This window comes from Ambystoma mexicanum, chromosome 6p, assembly GCF_040938575.1.
Source record: "Ambystoma mexicanum isolate Mex_15411 chromosome 6p, UKY_AmexF1_1, whole genome shotgun sequence".
Lineage (NCBI taxonomy): Eukaryota > Metazoa > Chordata > Amphibia > Caudata > Ambystomatidae > Ambystoma > Ambystoma mexicanum.
Window position 1 is genome coordinate 646,488,404 of NC_090935.1, and position 21,399 is coordinate 646,509,802.

At 43.0% G+C, this 21,399-nt stretch overlaps 1 protein-coding gene across 1 annotated transcript in view; it reads right to left on the reverse strand.

Annotated features, from left to right (window-relative positions):
• Window positions 1–8,502, reverse strand: part of FCHO2 (FCH and mu domain containing endocytic adaptor 2) — a 1,284,287-nt gene extending 1,275,785 nt beyond the window's left edge. Inside the window, exon 1 of the mRNA XM_069627506.1 lies at window positions 8,276–8,502. Coding sequence (XP_069483607.1) covers window positions 8,276–8,302 — 27 coding nt within the window. The 5' untranslated portion in view covers window positions 8,303–8,502. The remainder of the gene's footprint in view (window positions 1–8,275) is intronic.
• Window positions 8,503–21,399: the final 12,897 nt, after the last annotated feature.

Consider the following 21,399-nt stretch of genomic DNA (forward strand, 5'->3'; position numbering starts at 1 on the left):
TTCAAAAAGAGAACATTGGAAACGGCTACCTAAAATTGGTGTTATGTGGCTGTTCTTGGAGATTGATTTTAATCTGGTCAGATTTAGCAAAATTATCTTTTATAACCTGCAAACATGTATCCTCATTTATCCAAGATTAATAAGGAGTTGATTGTATACTCCCTATTAGCCCATTGTGAGGGGTCAGCAATGTATGTTTCGCGACTGTTTTGAGTTGTCTCAGGATTTGCCATTTTATTAAATTACAAAATAATAACAACAATCCTAACTAAACCTACTCTACCATTGCATTCCCCACCTATTCTAAGATTTACAGGAAAGCCTCCTAGCATTCACAAAACTAACCCTCACCATGAACAATATCAACTTTCAAATAGCATACATAAAAGGTTATCAAACCAAACACCCAGTGTCTTGGATGACCTCTAGTGATCTTGGGCAGGGTCGGACTGGCCCATAAAATTGTCTCGGGAACCAATGAAAGAGTGGCCCACAGTTGCAATTGGCTATTCATTCCTTTTGTGACACTGTTTGAATAGAAACCAAAGGGAAGTTTATTGATAAAGTGTGATGCAAATTGTGCATTTTAAAGAATATGTATTCAGCAACACTGGTCAAAACTACTAGCTGCAGAGTGAATTACCTCAAACTGGCTAAAAGAAAGTGGCCCACGCCAGCATTTTGTGTTTTTGGTTCAGCCATGGGCCCATTTCCCTATCCTGGGCAGATCTTGCTCCCCCCAAGAATGTCCAAAGTCCATTTTGTCCAAGCAACAAAAAGTCTCAACAAAAGTCTTGAAAAGTTCCAAGGTAGTAAAAAGTTCCCACAAATAAAATCCACTGGTCAAGGTCTCCTCTTTGTTGGGTGATAGACCTCCCTCTTTATACTTCCACAAAGAATCAAAAGCACCAATGGAGGTTCTTGGACGATTTCCTTCCAAGAAAGTGCAGATGAATTTGGCAAAGGTTTCTTCTTCCTCTCTGCCGACTACTTCACTTTTGGAATCAGCGGTGTCTTTTATACAATTGTCAGAATGTTCTTGCTCGAGATTCACTCTTCTCTCAACCAACTTCCTTGGATAATATAACTGAGAACAGCTCCCTTTGCCCCACAGTTAACTTCACCAATGCGGACAACCACAGTCTTGTTACTGCTACAACATCTACTGCTTCTCAATATGCTGCTTGAATGCTGCTTTTAAAAATAGCCATTACTACAAGATATCTTCTACCCACACAGGCTGGCAAGGCACTCTTCTATCTCCTCAGAAAGGGCAGCCTCTTTGCCAGTCTTGCAGCTACCATAGATTCTGCTTCACTTTGATGAACAAGTACCCAGCTCCCTTCCCCAGTTGTATGTACACGTGATCTTCACTGGTTACCCCAAAGCGGTTGTGCCACTCTCCCAACTTTCGATGTAGGCTTAACTTATGGGTATCAACATTTTCAGCAACTTCAAAACCACCAGTGTACTGTTCTTGTGTGTGGGACTTGGCTGTCAGATCCCTCTATGGGCTTGGGCATTGCTTGTTCCATCTTCAACTTCTACTCTTTCTGCTGCGGTTTCAACCTTTGATGTGTTGCAAGGTAATTGTCTACACGGGAAATCATAACTAGGAGCATGCGATTGCGTTGTAATATTGAACTGCCAATTCAAAATACTCATTCCCACCTTTCGGTCAGCACTCTGCCTCCAAGGCACATGGAAACATTGTCTCATGTGTGCGGTCCCTTTAACAAAACCTGCTACTCTTCAGGAAACTCAATTTCACTTTGCTTCAGCTACCAGCAGTGTCTCTGTGCTAAGCAGAGACACGCGACCACTCGTCAACAAAGTATTTCTGCTTCTCGTGATAGAAAGATTTTTCATCACACATGAGCGTTTCAGGTAAGCTAAGCGCATGATACTTTCCCATTATTAAAAGACTTCCCACTTCTACGGTTGACTCTCACTCACTCATAACTCGAAGAGAGTACAATTGTAAGCTGGCTACAGTTATCGGCACGGAACTTCTGCTTCTTAAGAGTACGGAGCTTCTTCTTCCGACTCCCCATTAGAAAGGCTGTGGGCTGCAGTGGCTTCCCAAATTTGCTGCTTCTTCTGCTACTACAGGTACTCCGGGGATCCACACTCCTCCACTGCACAAGTTTCTGCAATTTGGCCTCATTTAAGGAAGAGCTTCACACTCTCCAGGGTCCCTCGGCTGCACTCTGCACCAAGGTATAAGGAACAACTGAAACTTCAGCTCGACCCACACAGCAAGGAGGCGCACCTGGAAAGACTGCCTTTTGCTTTCTTTTCTCTCCAGTGCTGCCACTGCTCTTCAGGGTTTGTGAGCACAGGACCAACTCAGAGTTTGCAATTGATATTTGCCCATCTACTCTGGCTTCTCTGTTGTGGTCGCGCTTCCTCGTGTCCTACTGGATAAGCGCTCTGCTTCTACATCTTCCAGCTCCTGCACCAGCTTGTTTTTGATGCTTCACTCTGAAGCAGCCTTTTACGCCCCTCAGGTGGGCCGATTAGTTTCAGGTGCAGGCTCTTAGGCTTAATTGCCTGACCTTGTTTATAGTCATTAAACTTGCCTGCCCGACCTGAACTCCTGCCTGCTTCTTGAGCCCTCGTCTTCTTCACAGTGCCTCTGGAATTCTGGGACTTGAAGTTTGGGTTAGAAAATTTGTTTGCTCTGCTTCTTCAAAGCATGTAAAAATGGGTTTTATTTCACAGATTTTACTGAGGGAAGAAATATAGAACCATATTAGAGACAGAATGGACAGAAAAAGTTACATGTGCGTTAGAATAGTTTTGATCCTGTGGAGGATATGGGACCCTAGATGTATAAACAACTGGTTTCTTAGGTTCAGTACAAAGTGAAGTCACCCTTTCAAGTTTTACCTGTTGATCCTTAATAGAGGATCGAGATGTATCAAAATGGCAATAAGCCAGATCTTCTGTTATACTTGGGTTAACAATATTCCTCTCTAAGGAAAAATACTGTGTACCACCCTGCACAACCTCCTGGTCTCCACCCAGGTCCCAGATCCTCCCGCAGTACACCACCTCCAGGATTGGTATCAGGAAGCGTCTGCCCTCTCCTGGCCACCTGGGAGGAGACTCTAGGTAGGGTTTTAGTGGGGGATCTGCAGGATTCTCCACACCATGCGTTACGAAGTCCCAGAACTTCTAGAATTCATTGACAGCATTGCATCGTCTGGTCAGCTGTCTTATACCCTATAATGGGCAGCTTTCCAGTTTCTACAGAAGGCAAATGAGTGCGACTTGTCATTGTAAATTAGTAGTGGTCTCAGATAATGTATAATATATATAGATAGTCCATAAAAGCTAGTTAAATGGGAACGCCGTAAGAAAGTAGAATTGTGTCACATCCCTTCCTAAATCCACTTTGAGATGAAGGGAGAATATTATTATAAGAAACCCACTCATTCAGAATTAAGACTTGCAAAGACTTTAGAGGTCTCCAATAGGTAGATTGGACGTAAGAAAGTGTCTGCCCCCTTTCTTAAACAATGGGGCTATCAAAGTACACTGCCAACTATCTGGTACCATGCCTGCACTCCAAAAGCCAGCAAAAACGTTGCCCAATAGGAGAGCCCAGAAGACAAAGATGGCTTTAAAGAGATCTTGTGGCAGAGCATCTGAACCAGAACTATTGTAGGAAGGTAACGAAATCAATGTCTTTCTAATTTAAAGGTGAGTGGAAGGGTAGGGGGGGGTCTTTTCTTGATCTCTTAATATTTTTCTGCAAATAATGGATTAGTCTGAGAGCAAGAGTTAATTGAATGGTAAACCCTAGAAATAATACCCAATGCCCCCAAGAAAAGTGCCTTATAGTGTTTGAGGAACTGTTTGCTGATGAGTTTGAACCTGTGACAACTGGTTTTCAAATGGATCTAGAGTATGCAGAGTATCTAGTTATTGTTTTGGCTAATGGTTCACTCAGACGTGACCTGTGTATTTTATGATGCTTCAAACTGGACATAAACAGAATATTCAAGTAATATAGCCACTAGAGGGTCTGATTTCTAAAAGGTCTATAACGACCCCAATTGGCTTGGCGATTGATCTTTTTGCTCCCATTATTAACATCCTTATTTCAAAAAGAGAACATTGAGAGGGGCCATCAAAATCGGCGTTAGGTGGCAGCTCTTTATTTGCAAAAATGATTTTGATCTGGCGAAACTTAGCTAAATTAACTTTTATAACCAGGTTTCCTCATTTCTCTGAGATTAATTAGGACTTGATTTTATAATCTTGATTAGACAATGTGTAACCAAGACCTAGAACTGCTAGAATTTAGTGGCAGCATTGCATCATCTGGTCAGGCGTCTTAATACCCTATGATGGGCAGTGTGCCGGTTTCTACAGATGACAAGTAAGTTTGAAATTTATCGAAAATGTGTAGGGGTCTCAGGTGATTTTATTTCACTTTGTATAGAATCATCGTCATACCAGCCTTCCAATTGTCTAACTAGTGGGATATTCCTAGCCATCAGACAAGTCAATACATTAAATTAGTAAACCTTATTAGGTCGACCCACATGACTGCTGTAAGCTGAGCGCTGCCTAAACACAAGTTGTATGCTTTCAAAACTAAGCTTTTCACACAAAACAGGTGGAAATCATTTCTATTTTTGCATTGACAGACATTTGTTAACTAATTTATAACCAGAGAAATGGGAAACGCCTTGTTGTCTCCAATTAATTTAAACGTAAAGACTGCCCCAAACAGTTGCTTTTGGTACGTGTGATCAGTATGCAGACTTGGACTCCACGGCAATACTAATAGTAACCCATAAGTAAATCAATTGTAGTCCAATGGTCAAAGGAACTATGAGTGATTATGTGGAATGTCGGCATGATTTTCCAGTTTAGATTAATTAGCGCATGAGATACAGGGTGTTCCTACATTTCTTTATCCCATTTCTTGCATACAGGCCAAGAAGCCCAGTGCAGTCTGGGAGAAACCGAGTCCTGTTTTCCATTCTTGGGCTTGCAGTCCAGAACTGGAATAGCAGACTACAAATGAGTGTTAGCTGCAGCTCCTTTAAAATAAAAAAGTAGATAGTCGTTAACCCGTCCTCTCCGCTTAAGTTCGTTTTTTGGCCCATTGTTGAAATCATTTTAGGAAATCAGAGTGTGAAACTTGGCAGAACAGTAATCAGCACACCGAGTTTCATAAACAAAGGGAAGTTGTAACTGGAGCTCACAGATGACGTCAAGAAGTAACAAGCATTGGATGCAGCTCAGCATACATTAATAAGCACAGCTAAGACCGAGGTGAGCGTAGGTAGAAAGAAGTAGGACAGTCACAAAAGATCCTAAACAGACAGCAGCTGGTATCAAAGCTGCTTAGGGGACAGAACAAGGTAGTGTGGCTAATCATATCCCAGTAAGTACATTCGGGTCAATCATATCCCAGTAAGTACATTCTAAATCATTTATTTAGGTAATTCAGAGTGAAGAACATTTGTTTCTTTACAGAGAAACCACTAGGACTTGTAGGTGTTTATCCCATTAACCATCCTGACAATAGTAAAGCATTTTGAAACATATGTTGGGTATTCTCTTGATCCACCATACCTAGTTTGCTTGACATCATTGAGTGCTTTGATTGGGGCACCTTGATTGGCGTGCAACATGATCGAGTGCTTAGATTGGCATGTTTCTTTCAGATTTAACTGTACTTTTATTTTTTAAAGGAATTCATTGAAGGTTTGTTTATGATGCTGTGAACCAGTTTGCTGTAGTATCCCATTTGCTGCAATGCCTTGTTTGAAGCCCAACCCAAACAGCAACGCAGAATACCAACTTTTTTCACTCACCGCCTCAGCGCAGACTGTTAACTAATCTGACTCTACAGCCCAACACTACCTTGCTCTACCCTCTCAGAGTCCGAGCTTATTTCAAATGTCAGCTTACATGAGAACAAGAAATATTCACTCTCGCTTGGCATGTAAACATTTTAGAAATTCAAATGTACTGGACACTTGCAGGTTTAAAACGATTACATAAAACTAGCACCCTGGGAAGGTGCGCCAGTCAATCAGCAAGCGTAGAATGTGGGATGATTGCAAAGCTTTAGGCTCCGCTTCCAGGCTGGTTTCTGGCACCATGCTGATTCCTGGCGCTCCTTACACTGCCTGTTTAGCTACGCATTGCAGATTTTTTTATTTTTTTTTAAACATACTTTCTTCTGCCTTGCAGAATCCAGATTCATCTAGTCAGTTTTCAATCTTCATTATGTTAATCTACCTGATGCAGTGAGGGAGAAGAAAAAGTTGCAAAGGGTACTTTTCTTTGCTAAAAATAATCAATTTTCAGGGCAGGCTGTCCCGGCTGGTATCTTTGACGCCAGAGGGCATTCACTTTGCTGGGGTATCCAGCTTGGACAGTGGGCCACCCGTCAAGTGGTAATCATCTAAATATTGTCATGTCGATCAAGCTGATCCATCAACTTGCACTCACTGATGGTACCAAAATTGCCATCGCTCCTATGAGCCATTTTATCCTAGGGATGTGTGTGGGGGGTGGGAGAGAAGAGTAATATACTGCAAACATATTGTGCCACATTATAATGAAATATATTTATATTTATATCATGCTCATGCGCAAGTGTTTCAGAGCACTTCGTTGTTCCTAAATTCAATTCATGCAGAAGACAGTTTTGAAGAAGCTTATGTAATCAAAACGTTTCAGTCAATTTGACACAAGAGACGGACCCTACCGGTCCTGCTGCATTTCAGTTTTTCCAACATTCTCGGTTAGCTTCGGAAACCTACTTTAATGTTGAAATTCCGTTAGCAACTACATTGGATTTCTGTAACCATTTGAAATTCCTGCACCACCTTTGGAAAGGCATGAGGTTAAGTGCAGAAGAGGTGTGGTGGCGAGGATGAGATCCAATAACAGACTCCTATAGGCAATGCCTGAACAAAAAATTGCTAGTGTGGGCCAGTTTCTTTGGTCAAAATGGGCCACTTTTATGGCCAATGTGGGCCAGTTTTATGAGTTACTTCACTATGCAGCTAGTAGTTTTGACCATTGTTGCTGGATAAATATTCTTTAAATATAACAATGTGCTTACATTTTAACAAAAAACACCCCCTTGGGTACTATTCAAACAGTCGGTCACTAAAGGAATGAACTGTCATTTGCAACTGCATGCCACTTTTCATTGGTGCCCGATACAGTGGTATGCTCCAGTCAGACCCTGTAATACAATTATTCAGAAGCCACAAGCTAAAGAGAATAAACACTAACAATTTGCCACGGTCATAAGCGCACGATTTACGAAGGCAGACCAATGTACTTTAGTTGAAATATTATACACGTACGTGATAAAAAGAACATTGCGTTGGTTTCCAGCGCTGGCCATATCGAATAAAAACACACAACATCCCAAAAGCAGAATGCCAACCCGTGCAACACGAAACGTATCGCCCAGTTTCTTAAACGTGGTGGAAAAGGCAAAGGACCGTCTACATCCAAATGCTCAATGGCTGGGTCTTTGCTTACTGAACAAGATTCCTTACATGCCATCGAACTCGTTCTAAATTTAAAATCAGAACTTTATCGTTTTCGTCTTTGGTTGCCCAACTTTATAATGTTGCGAGTTGAGCATTCTTCCAAGGATCTCAACGGATGGAGCTTTGTTGCCACAGAGTTTGGCGCAAGGTGATGAGCAACAATTTATGGAATGCCAAGAATGAAAATACAAAGTAAACAAGTGTGTTGACAAGCAGGGTGGGGAGGCGGACAACAAATAAATGACAAGATAAACGTGGATATATATCTCAGTTCTTCCCCTGATGTACTCCCTGTTTTTTGAATTCATGTGAAGATGCTTGTGTTCTCAGTTTCTCATAATATGCTTCTCAACTTAAGGGGTAAGCACAATTGTCCTGGAACAAACAGGAACCAGACAAAGTTTATACAAGGTCAATACACATTGGAATCCAGCAATTCTTCCAAAACACCGCTCCCACTGCCCCGATTCTCACACTAGCTTGGCTAAGGAAACGCCACGGAGTTTCCGGGGTCACGAGTGATAGCCATTTCACCCAATCGGAACCAGAAATTGAGTGTCCCACTTTCAACACTGACCAATTAAAAAGGGGAGTTACGGCAGGGCCCCACCTCCTCACGCAGACGGTAGGTAGATTCTGGCCCGGCCCCAAATTAAAGGATAGCACTGTGAGACAAGTCAGTGCAGCAGCTGACCCCAGGCTGTCAAAGAAGGCATGCTCGGTGCTCCTACCCAGAAGTGCTCCAGGAAGTAGACCATGGCGATGGCTGCTGGCTGCAGAGCAGATTCCAGCTGTTTGTACCGCCAGCGTACCGGTGTCCGCCTCTCTCAAACTCTCCTCTCCGTGTGACGCTGGGGTGTTCGCTCTCCCCTCTCTGACGCGGGACAGGAGGAGGCGCCGCCCTGCTCCGCGATACTGCCGCCTCCTGCCCTCCCACAGGCTCAGAATGGGCAGCCTCAACGCCTTCTCGGCTACGCGCTCGCCAGAACCTCCCACTGGGTGTGTTTTGAGCGCGCGCCTCAAGAGGAGGGGGCACAACCCATTACTTTCTGAATGCTGTAAGCAGGCTACAGATCGCTCTCGGGAGAAGGTTATTATTGGCACGTTATAGACCGGCACGGAACCCCCTCTGTTTTACTTGTTTGGTGGAGGATTGGTGTGTTTTTTGCAAGCTCTCTGAAGATGCACTCGCTGCTCTTAATAATACAAAATAAACTGGGAAATTGGGATTTTCCCCTGGAGGTGGATTTGGCCATGGCATGATAGGGTAGTAAAGAGTGGTTAAAAAAAAGAGCTACAATAACATTCGGAGCAGACTGAAAACGTTCACATATCGCATTACAAATAAATATACACATTATTAAATTAACGGGTTAAGAGTGTAGATATGTTTTCCCCATCTTGAGTGGAAGCCTACAATTACCAGCTTGCAGACCAATGTGTGTTTGTAGGTGATTTATCTAGGGCCTACCAATCAAACAACAGAACACTGTACAGTAAAGGGAGTGGAACAGTGGTCGTCCTCTTAGTCTATGGTCCCAATAGCAGGGGTCTTATGCATTTTCCAGAATCACAGGAGGGAGGCAGCCTGATGATAGCAGGAAGGTTTTTGCAGACTGTTCTCCTGAGACAGTGATCGTTCCAGTTATGTATGATGGGTTCTTGGACAGTAGAGTGTTTTCTGTAATGCAGGCTGTCTTGAAGGTGATGCGTGGTTCCTTCAGTGGGGGAAATCTGGTTTCATTTCTTCAGTCCTGCGATGAGACTAGCTGGTCAACTTCCAGAGGGCCAAAGTAGTGGTTGGCACCCCTACCAGGCGGGCATTGCCACCATCCAGGTGGGAGAGCACCATGGCCTCAAAGACTGATTTGAAGTCTGAGGCAAGAATCAAGGGTTTGAATTGTTGCAGGAGTGGGAGCTGGTACAATGCTGTTTGTCTTCTTGGCAATGTGCTATGAAAGATAGGTCATAATTGATGGTGAAGCTCAGGGACTAAGCATTGGGTCAATTTGGGTGCAAAAGCCCTCGAGATCCATCTGTAACAGTCAGTTTTTAACTTGGGTGCTTTTGGTCGCTGCCCGAGGAGGAGGAACTCTCTCTTTTGGTAGGGTTACGTTTCAAGTACACACTTTACATCCAGGCTTGAATGGTGGAGAGACACTGTTCCAATTGGCAGATGTCGAGGGAGTTGACCTTCATGTCTGTTATAGGCATTATGGGGGGTTTTGATGTTGAATTTGGGCAAGAGTGCCCCAAATGGCTCCATGGGAGAGCATTATGGGACTCTGCAGATCACTGTGCGTTTGTTGGGATCTAAAAGTTCCCATTTGGACGAGCTGGTGCCTGGTAGTGAAATAGAAGTCAAACCATAGAAGGACTATGGCATTTAATCGCATGCAGGATGCCAGGGCATTCAGTAGCGCTTTGTGGTTGACCTTGTTGTATTTGGCAGTGAGGTCTGCGGATGGGCCTCTAATCACCTTAACCCAAAGCCGGCCCACCACTTAAGAAGCGAGTGCACGTTTGTATGTAAAACAAGTTTATTGTACAATGAGTCGGGAGAAGCCAGATGACTTAGTAGAGTCAAACTAATCCGAGTCTCTCTGAGCCACACAAGTTGACACATTATATACATTTTTGCTACAGTTAAAACATTCTCACATATTTTATACAAGTCAACCCCCAAACATGATTGGTCAAACCTATACAAAAGAAATCCAATCTTCTCTAATTCCCACGTTCTCATTGGTCAAATTCATTTGTCTACCATCCTCATCTCATATTTGTAGCAGCCCCCTTTCCTGGATTCTTCCGTGGTAGGTCGTGACCACATAACATTTATTTCTACATTTGTCGAGTGCACAAAACCCACAGGCATCAAAGTGCTGTTTGCTTAGGGTGGAGCCAAAGTGGAGGGAATACAGACACTGTTAGATTGTTACAGTAGAGTACGTTGTACTAGAGTATCAGAAGGTGGGAGGGCAGTGATGCCGTGCCCTGTGATTCAAAGTCAATGGAACAAGCTGGTTTTCAATTGTTTTCTGAAAGGCCAGTATCAAGGGTCGGCGCGCAAGCAAAGGGGTAGGTTTTTCCACAAATGGGCAGCCGTGACTTGGAAGCTGGATCCCCCTGCTGTGCTGTGTCTGAAGCGCGGGTGGTTAGTCTGTGACAGTATATCTAGTCTAGAGGAATGGATCTTGGAGATCCTCTATGAGAGATGGGGTGGTGCAGTGTTAAAGAGACATCAGTGAGTTTTAAAGTAAGTTCATCCTCTCTCTGACCAGTGTGCAGCTTTTCTGCAGGCTGAGACATGGTCACATTTAGATAAGCTCAGTGTGGCTTGGATGGCATTTTTCTGGATGGTTATTTAGATTGCGTTTAGGATCCGGCAAAAAGGGACTTGCATTAGTCTAGCCAGGAGCCAATTACTGCTCTGGCAATGGTCAGGCATTGTTGGGAGGAGAGGAGATGTTTGGTCGCGTTCAGGAGTTTGGTGGTGTGGACTGTGAGGAAGTGATTGCGTTGACTTGGCAGGTCATGCTGAGGCTAGAGTCCAAGTAAACGCCTAGTATGTTGACAGAGGCAGAACAGGAATGGAGCAGGCATCTATGGTGAATGAGTGGAAGGTTGGATCGAGTTTGGAAAGACGTGAGGGGGGCCCACTATCAGGATTTTTGTGTTGTCATTCGAGCAGAGCTGATGTGTGGCTATCCGTGCTTGGATAGTGTCATAGGTTCTGTTTATGTAACTGGAGTCTTGATCATAAATCCCTGAGAGGGTGTTACAGGCGTATCCTGCTCCCTCACAACACCTCAAGCACTTCAGGCACTCGGATACAAGTAATAATCAGGAGACCAGAATTGGAGAGAAATGGGCTGTAATGCAAAACACACCAGTTTACCGCTCTACCTCCCAGGCCTGACTCATCCTTATATACAAACTGAGTGGCTAAATCCATTCTCGGCCCATAAACAGTACTTATAATGCACTTCTCGTTCATTTCAGGATATAGCCTGCAGTTGCAAAATGCTTTCACTGTCCTATCTGCAAGGCAGCCTCTGGCCTTGGGATTAGAGCCAGCTGTGTCGTCAGCTGTGTACTTCTCAGGAGGGGCTTGGACTGGCCTGGGCAGCCTGAGGCAGAGCTGAGCTGTGGAATCCGTGATGCGACATTGCTTAGCATGGGTGTTTCAGCTGTAGGATAGTCTAATTGCATCCTATGTGCCTCAAAGAAACCAAAAGAAAATGCAGTATCAGAGTTTGTAACAGAAGGGAATGGGGATTTGTGTATCGTCGGCATAGTTGGTATATGATATGCCCACAGCATCTAGATGGTCCAAGATTGGTTTTGTGTAAATGTTGTATAATGTTGGGGAGTTACATGAGCCACCGACAGGGAACTTGAGTTGGGTGTGTAGCTGCACTACCAACGTAGACACGGGCTGTTCTGTCTGCGAGGAATGAGACCATCCATTTGGTGACCTTGGGAGAAAAGTTAGCAGCTGTTGTGGCGTGGTTGCAGAGTGTTTCGTGGTTGACCAGATCAAATGCTGCCAATAGGTTGAGAAGGAGGAGGAGGGCTAGGTTGCCAGTGTCGCAGATATAATGTAGTTGGATATTAAGGTCAAGGAGGGCAGATTCTGTGCCGTGGCCAGGTCTGTAGTCTGACTGATGAGGGCTGAGGATGCTGTGTTGTTCCAGGTAGGCTTCTATCTGAATGTAGGCAGCATGGTCAAGAATCTTTAGAAGAAAAGGGACAGTGGTAATGAGCTGGTAGTGGGAATAGTAGGACCGAGGGATGCTTTCTTGATAAGTGGGGAGATCTGTGCTTACTTGAGGCCCAGTGGGATGAAGCCGCTTGAGAAAGAGTAATTGACAAAAGCAGTGATGATAGGAATGCGGGTTTCCGCATAGTCTTTGATGAAAGGCGCTGGACAAGCATCGCCTTGGCAGTTTGAGGGTTTCAGCCCATTAATGAGATTAAAAATTTCAGGTTCAGTGTCGGGAAACTGAAGGCAGCGTCAGTGGAGTTATGTGAGGGAGGTAGTGGGGGAATTTTAGGTTCGGGCATGTACGTTTTAGAGAGGAGAGAGGCTCGCTTCTTTTTGATTTTCACTTGGAGAGTGTTAATCTTGTGGGTGAGAGCATCTTGGATATTTTAGCACCAGGTGTTATCTTTAGTGTAGTTAGCAGTTGGTGTGACTGGTGTTTCCAGTTCCCATAGGATTGAGAATAACTCACGTGATTGGGATTTGGCGTTAGAGATACGATTTGACAAGAATGTTGCTTTAGCTGGGAGGATGGCTTACTTATAATCCTTGAAACAGTTGAGAAAATTAGCATTGATAGCAACTGAAGGGGATCTGAGCCAAATGGCTTTGAGGGGGCGCTTCTTGGCTCTCAAGGCCTGGAGACATGGTGTAAACCATGAATTTAAGTGTGCAGTTGGTTTGGCTTTCTGCAGTTTTATTTATTTATTTTTTTTTTTTATTATTGTTGTTTTTCGATATCAAATCTTTACAACATCAATTTAAAATCTTATTCTATCATCTAAAAGTCAAGTTCAAACATAACAAGCAAAAAATAGAAGAATGTAATGCAAGATACATGACAATAAAAATAGCAGCATACTAGGCACTTAGTTGGAATAATTACCATTTAGCTATTAAATCACACAAGTGAGACATGAGAACAGCCCAAAACCTTCCTGCGTGGCATTACAATTAACAATTTATGTGATCGATTTGTTAACGGAGGTTAGATCTTCATTCAAGCGTAGCTTTAATATTTACCAACTTCTGCTCAATCACAGACAAGAGAAAGTATAGGTCGATAATCAATGACTGCCTGTGCCCCCACATGCATTGTAACCACAATAGTTCAGATTTATGATTTAATGATGTATCCATATAGTTCCCTAGGTATCTTAGGCGCTCCTTTGCAAAGTAGGAGCAATAGATCACTAGATGCTTCAAAGTTTCAATCGATTGGACCTTACAGAATCTACAAGCATCAACATGAGATATTTCGATGTTCTGCCAGCATTTTGTTCGATCTTTTGTTAGGAACAGATTGAATCTGAAACGCATATATGTTGTTCGAATCTTTTGGCATGGGGCCTGCCTAATATACGGAATTAACGGTTTCTGCTTATGGCGAAATTTCGCATATTCCTTGTATGCAAGATAATTGCCGATTTTATCGGCTGTCATTGCCCAGTCATGCTGAAATAATTTGCTCTTCACAATTTGAGGCCGTTTAATTAAGTCTTCTGTGTCCATTGCTATCGCTATCAGATTTTCTTGACAATATTGACCAGCAGCATATACAGATTTAGGCGTACCATGCTTAAGCATTTTTCCTAGTTCTTCATATAGAGAGTTTGACACAGGGTTCAACATTTTAGCATAACTGTCAAGTTTACGCCATAAATACCTATATGCGAGAGACTTAAGTCCAAGTTCATGTATAATTATTACATTTGGAAGAGAAGGGGGTAGATGCAAAACTTCTTTCCAAATTTTACCCTGAATTTTGTTCAGGATATTCCCAATTTCCAATGAGCATAGGTCTAGACCATGAAAGATTATTGCTTCTACTTTGAGTGTATAGAACTCGATCAGAGGAATTAGAGAAAATTGACAGATCTTTAAATGTATTAGTTTCATCTGTGCGATTAGTGGGGCAGATTTGACGGCAATTTCGACCTGCCATTTTGCAATTGAATCTGAATTATTTAAATTATAGCCTAAATATATCATACCCAAAGCACGGGGTATGTGTAACCCTTTGATACTCCATTGGTACCTAATGATCTTTCTCTTGTTCGTAAAGATCAGAATGTTAGATTTCTTTGAGTTTAGGAACAAATTATGGGTATCACAGAATTTGGCTAGAGATTCCAATTTGTTTTGGAGACCAAACGGGGTTATGTCGAACAAAATCAGATCATCCGCAAAGGCCAGCCATTCGAGACGTAGATCGCCCAGTTTAACCGCAAATGAGTTACAAGTGGCCCATATGTTATCGATCTCCGTAAAATATAAATTAAAGAGCGTGGCAGCAAGGTTGCATCCCTGTTTTACTCCTATGTGTGTAGCAATCGGAGGCGTTAGTAGACCGGTATTGTCAATTTTTATCCTATAGGAGGTATTAGTATGGAGGAGTGCTATCATAGCTATGATTTCGGCTGGTATGTGTAGCTCTCCCATTTTTTGCCACAGTATTTCTCTTATTACAGAGTCAAATGCCCCCGATATATCCAGCAATGCCATATAGATCGGGCCTTGATTTTTCTGCCTAGAGAGCTTCAGTAAATGCATCATCATAGTGGCATTGAGGTGAGTGCCCATTCCCTTCCGGAATCCTGTTTGGCATCGAGATAAGATCATATGTTTTTCAATAAATGCATTTAAATCCTTCAAAATTAGGGCAGCAAAGATCTTCGCTGTGACATCTATGAGTGCTATCGGCCTAAAATTGTTGGGATCATTCAGCACTCCTTTTTTATGTAACGGTATCACAATTGCCGATAACCATGATTCAGGAACTGTTTTATTTTGGAATACCCATTCCAATCGCCTTAATATGATTTCTGACCAGAGCCTCGGATCATCTTTTATAACGCAGGGAGGGATCCCATCCGGACCGGCAGCTTTGGAGGATTTCAACATCCCTATTACCTGTTCGATATCACCTATGCTCCAAGGGCAGCAGGAGGGAAGATCAATCGTGAAGTCTGGACATTGAATATTGCGAAATTTTAAGGGCATGGCATATTTCTTCCGATATAGTTCACTCCAGACCTCTCCACTCACCGCTGAACATAGCGACGATGTACCCTTCAACAATGGATCTTTTAATGCCCTCCATACTTCCCTTGAGTTTTTCTTAATCAAATCTTGGATCATTTTCTGATTTGATTTGATATATTTATCGAACTTAAGTTGTTTAAGATCGTTTTTATAACTGATCAAAATTGCATTTTTTTCATTAACATAGGCCTTTATGGATTTATAGTTTTTGAATAGTTGACGTAAATCAAAGTTTTTCTGTTTTTTCCTTGCAGCAATTGCTACATTGTAAGTACTCACAGAATTTATATGTGTTTCAATTTTTCTTTGGGCTGCTAATGATTCTATGTGACTATGTATCATAAGTTCGTTCCTCTTTTCACATGAGTTCACTTCTTTTATGGACATCATTCGAGTGTTCGTTTTAACTATGTCCCTATTTACCAGATAGTTTAAGCGCCTATATAAGCCTGAATTCCATCTAATAGAGATGGCTTTGCGATCTAATTCCAATAATGCCAATTCAGGTACAGAATTGTATACTGTAAGGTTACAATCCAGCCTATACTTCAGGATGCAGTGATCACTTAGGTGGGTAGATATGATGTTACATAATGATGATGTGTTTGCTAAGGCCCCTGAAATAACAATATAATCAATAGTCGAAGTCTTTGTGCCACGGGCCCAGGTATATAGTGGATCTTGCTCCATAAATGGCATGACTTGCATGTCCCATAATTCGAAGTAGGTTATCCACAATTGCCCCCTTGCGTATGAGGATATCGCATACTGATTAACTGTACTCCCAGAGGGCATACTCGTTACACAAAGATTAGAATTGAAATCGCCACCTATAATGATTTGCATGTTAGTAGTGGCTGCTACAGCATCAGACATCACATGATTCAATTTTTCAATTATGTTATCAATAGACATTAAAGAAAGATTCCAATAAAGTGCAATAAGAAGAATATCTGAGAGTGTTTGCGTACTTGATGACAACTTAATAGCTAGAATATCTGTGGATGTAAAAACTTGACAAGATTCAACGCAATATGCGTGTTTTATGAATATCGCCAAACCGCCAGATGGACGTCCAAATTTGCCTCTCACGGCATGTGAGCTATAAGCCGTATAGCCTTCTAAATAGATATCATGTAGAGCCATGGTTTCTTGGACTATCATTATCGCGGGTAAATCTCTCTGATGACAATTTTGGAACCATGCGACTAAGTTTCCAAATCCACAGCAATTCCAGGAGTTTATTACTAGTGCATTATCTTATAGATTCACTTTGTCTTGCGACCCCCCTGTTAGGGTTTTCATTAACGGCTCTAGCCGCGCAAGGCTAGACACAATCTGTGCCACTGATTCAGATTGAACTCTGATCTTTTCGTATAGATCACATACCTCAGGACTAAATTCACTTTGAGGTAACGATGGTTGGTGTTCAACAAAGCAAGTAGCATCTTCCATCGAGAAGTACAAAGACAAACTATAACCCAATGTTAAGAAATCTTTTTCATGTTTCCATATCAGGGACGCAATAATTGCAGAATGAAATTTGCAAAGCATCCTGCAATTAGGCACATACGGGAGTCTAATCCAGTCAATGTCGTTCGATACTAGATTTCGTAGAGCAGGAATTTGGTGAAACACTTTCATCAAGGACGCACGGTTCAGGTTGGGTTTATCGACCTTTGTCGGATCTACCGTCCACCCCATTACCAATTTCATTTCTTGGGGTATTTCTTTATCATTTATGGTTCTTCCCACTCCACGTTTTTCTGTGATTTTGCTATCACTAAGCAGGTGTTCTTTTACTTCTGCCTCTAAAGCGCTGGGAGTAGCCTGTAAGTTAGCGTCCACATGAACCTGAAGGGGGACATTATCTTTATCCACATGACTTACTTCGCATTGTTCACTGACACACAAGGTATTAGTAATAGAATCGATCCCATCAATATTATGTCCCGAGCCTTGAGAAAATTGGGATAATGATGTTATCTTCTTATCGATTTTTTCGAAAAACCGTTGTAACTGCGTCTGAATAAGGAGCGGAGTTGATAATGTCTCAACCTCTTTAAGTTGTACATCTGATACGCCACTTCCCTGAGCTTGTTTCTTGACTGGGGATTTCTGTAGCACTGAGGATATATCCTCCTTTTCTTTATTTTTTTTTATCCCCAATAGCACCTGACTTTCTGTGTTTAATTGAGTTAAATCAATAACAGTTTCAGCGTTTGTTATTATATCGGAATTTTTTTTGTATAAGTTGCCAGTCAGGGGCAAAATATTATTATTTTTTTTTTTATTTTTTTTGTTTTTGGTATTTATTATATTGGGTCCTGTCAATGTATTAGCATTTTGTATACCAGCGTGAGTCTTCCTTTTCATAGCTCTCGCATGAAGCTTTTTGGCTTTGCGAGACATGAAAAAGGTAGTGGTTTTTTCATTACCATTATCTGCCAGGGCTTCAAGGGAAGCGTTTTGCTCTATATTACAACATTCATTGAGATCGATCAGATCTGTAAGGGGTGTAGGACTGTCCGGAGTGATTTTTGATGTGGATGGTTTAGTTTCATCGTGGACAGCGATTTTCTCCCCCATAAATTCAGTTTGCACCAAATTTGCAGCCAGCAATATCTTTTCTAGTACTAATATCCTTTCATGTTGTAATTTGGCTATTTCAGCATATGGGGGCAGCTGTCTCGTGCTCTGTTCCATAGCATTAGCCCTTATGTCGGTATCAGTAATATCAAATTCATCCCAAGAGGTCGTTTGCGTGGATTGGCACTTTAACAAAGTTACCCTCCCCGCTTTTGCCTCGGGCTTTGGTTCCAGCAGCATATTCTCTTGTTTTGTTTTTTCCTTGAGCACTTGATTAGCCCAGAAGGAGTGGCATTTTTCTTGTGCCATCAAAAATCCCTCTATTCTACTCAGTTTGGCGTTGATTTCTGAAGTGGCTAGACTCAGGGCACCGATTGCACCATGTGTAAATTCATGCCCTTTGTCCAACAAGTTCAGAATTCTTGCCAAAACTGGAAAATTCTGTAGTTCTTGTTGATTAAGATCCACTAATGTGTCTTCCAAAGTAAATAGAGGAAGTGAGGAATTTGGTTGGCGAGACACTTCAGAGGTCACTTTAGGGATAAAGATGTCCGGGCCAATAAACGGCGAATGTGAGTAAGTTATGTCTGTTGGGTTTCCGTTCGCCTCATTCGTAGGTGAGCTCGCATTTTGTATTTTCCCCTTTGCTACCCAACCAATATCGTTCAGCCTTGTTTCTGCTAGCTGATTTAAATTGTCTGCGATTGCGGTATGAAAGTGAACTTGTTCTCTAAACCCACGAGAGCACGCTGCTGGTGTCGATGGCCCATTTGATAATCGAGTTCTACTATGGAGTTCAGCAAGAACTACTGGTGCAACCAATGAAGTGTCTATTATAGATGTACTACATCCCTCGGCCACCGCCCCCAACAGTGAGCTATCGGTGATTGGTACATTGATTATATGGTTCAAAGGATAAATAACATCCACCTTTGCCTCCCTGTGGATTTGGGCTGGGGTATCTAATTTGTTGTTTTCTGATACAGTCTTCATATTACTCATGGTGATTACAGATTCTATCTTCCTTGGGGCTACTGTAGCATCGGCAAGTTCGCTAGCACTTTTATTGACACATTTACCCTTTTTTTTTGTCTGATTTAACATTTCATGCGCATCTTCTTCATCTGAAACATTTCCCTCACTTAATGTAGAGGGCGACCCATTTAAGCACCTTTTCCCATTTCTCAACTTTTTAACCATGTTGCAACTCTAAGACAACAATGAGCGTGTACGATAATATAGTACCACCGACACTTTACCAGGCAAAGTCTAGAATTCACAATTTACTGCGGACAACTCCCACCCATCCACCTTTCAAGCAATTTATGATGGAGCTATAATGAAACTATGCTCTCGGAAATGTTCACAGCATAGAAAAGCTTAGGATCAATACACCAGAATACCGTTTGCCGTGCTGCTACTAGTTGAGATAATTCCTTTGTGCGCTCCACGCCCCACGCCGCGCACCGTGAACAGTAAACAGTACTTGGTGCGCAGCGCGGGTGCGCTGGAGCCTATGTTTTTATAGCACCAAAACGAGGCGAGCACTCCAGGAGGAGGAGTCAGCGTGATTGGCGCCTTTAGCATGAACAGTAGGTGAAAATAAAGAAAGAAAGAAACAAAAATAGAATCAAAATTGGATTGTGTTTGAGCAAGGATCTAATATAAAGTGACTGTATAAGTTATGAGGTGTGCACAGCGTGCGCAGCTCGTTCTACGAGCTCGAATCAGTCACCTTTTTCTATTTCAGTCCTCCAGGCAAATCGGTGTTGCTGTTAAAGACGTCCTCCTTGTGGACGATCAGCAGCACGGCACAGAGCAAGGAACAGATTCCACGTTCATTGGGGAGCGCTGAGGCAGTTGACAGAAGCGTAGTTCAAAAGGCGGCTTCCCAGCTTCCCAGACAGTAAACAGTACTTGGTGCGCAGCGCGGGTGCGCTGGAGCCTATGTTTTTATAGCACCAAAACGAGGCGAGCACTCCAGGAGGAGGAGTCAGCGTGATTGGCGCCTTTTTCTATTTCAGTCCTCCAGGCAAATCGGTGTTGCTGTTAAAGACGTCCTCCTTGTGGACGATCAGCAGCACGGCACAGAGCAAGGAACAGATTCCACGTTCATTGGGGAGCGCTGAGGCAGTTGACAGAAGCGTAGTTCAAAAGGCGGCTTCCCAGCTTCCCAGACAGTAAACAGTACTTGGTGCAGTTTATGTCGGGCAATGGCATTGATGGCTGCATTGTAGGTGCTGACCAAGTATGCTGGGGTGGAATGCAGGGCGGCTCGGGTTAGGGAGATGTCAGCTACAAGGACACAGAGGAGGCTTTCTTTAGTGAGTCTATGCAAACATCTAGTGATTGCTTATGGGAGGGAGTTAGTTGTCTGGGCTGTGGAAATGGGTAGCGTGAAGGTGATGGTGTGGTGGTTGGATCAAAGTTTGGGGGTGATTGCAACATTGGCTGTGTTGCAGTTTAGGTCAATGAGCCAGTCTAGTGATCTTCCTAGACGATGTGTTGGGCTAGCAGTGTGTTGGGCAAACCCAGTGGAGGCTAAGGAGTTGGCAAGTGAGAGGGTGTTTTTGTCTGAGTCATATATAGCCAAGTTAAGGTCTCCTAGGATGAGGACTTTGGAGGTAGGTTTGATGCTGGTGGTGAGGAGCTGTGCTAAGTCATCGTCGAATGATTTGGCTGGGCCAAGCGGGTGTTAGATAACATGAATGGTGGTGGTTGAGGTAGGTGTCAGTGACAGCTTGGTGCTGCTGAGTTCACAGGAGGGAGGGGCAGATGTAGAGGTGATTATAATGCCCATTGGTTTTTTTGTGTAAATGAGGGCAACCCCACCACCTTTGCATGCTATGCAGTCTCAGCAGAGGATAGTGTGAGCTGAAGGGACAGCAATAGCAAGAGCTGGGCCTACTGCCCAGTGAAGCCAGGTTTGTGTCACTGCTGGAAGATCCAGATTGAGGTTAGTGATGAGATCCCTGACATCTGTGGCATGGGCATTGATAAGTCTGCATGAGAGTGGTGGCAGTAGGGGAGAACCCAAAGAGTAGAGGCAAGAGGTGTGGCTCTAGCATGAAGAGACGGGGAAGTGTGTGTGCTGAGGTGCATAAGGCGGAGGTTAGCAGGTGGAGATAGGGCACCAGGTGAGGAAAGTGTAGTGGTGCTAGAGGGCAGCCTAAACATTCTTTTCATGCAAAAGCAAAGCTGTGAGGCTTGTGAGAGTAGGTGTAGAGTTGGTGTACAAGTTACACATTTGCCAGATACACATTTAAAAAAACATAATTCATTACAAGTTCCAGGTGGCCTGGGACCTTCTAACCCCAGACGTGATTGCACAAGGTTTGCAAGGACACTTCAAACAATATGGAGAGGGGGAGAATAAATGAATTTCCCTTGAACTGGTGATAACTATCTCACCCAGACTTGCTGGCATCCTTGTTTTTATCATAATCTAAACCA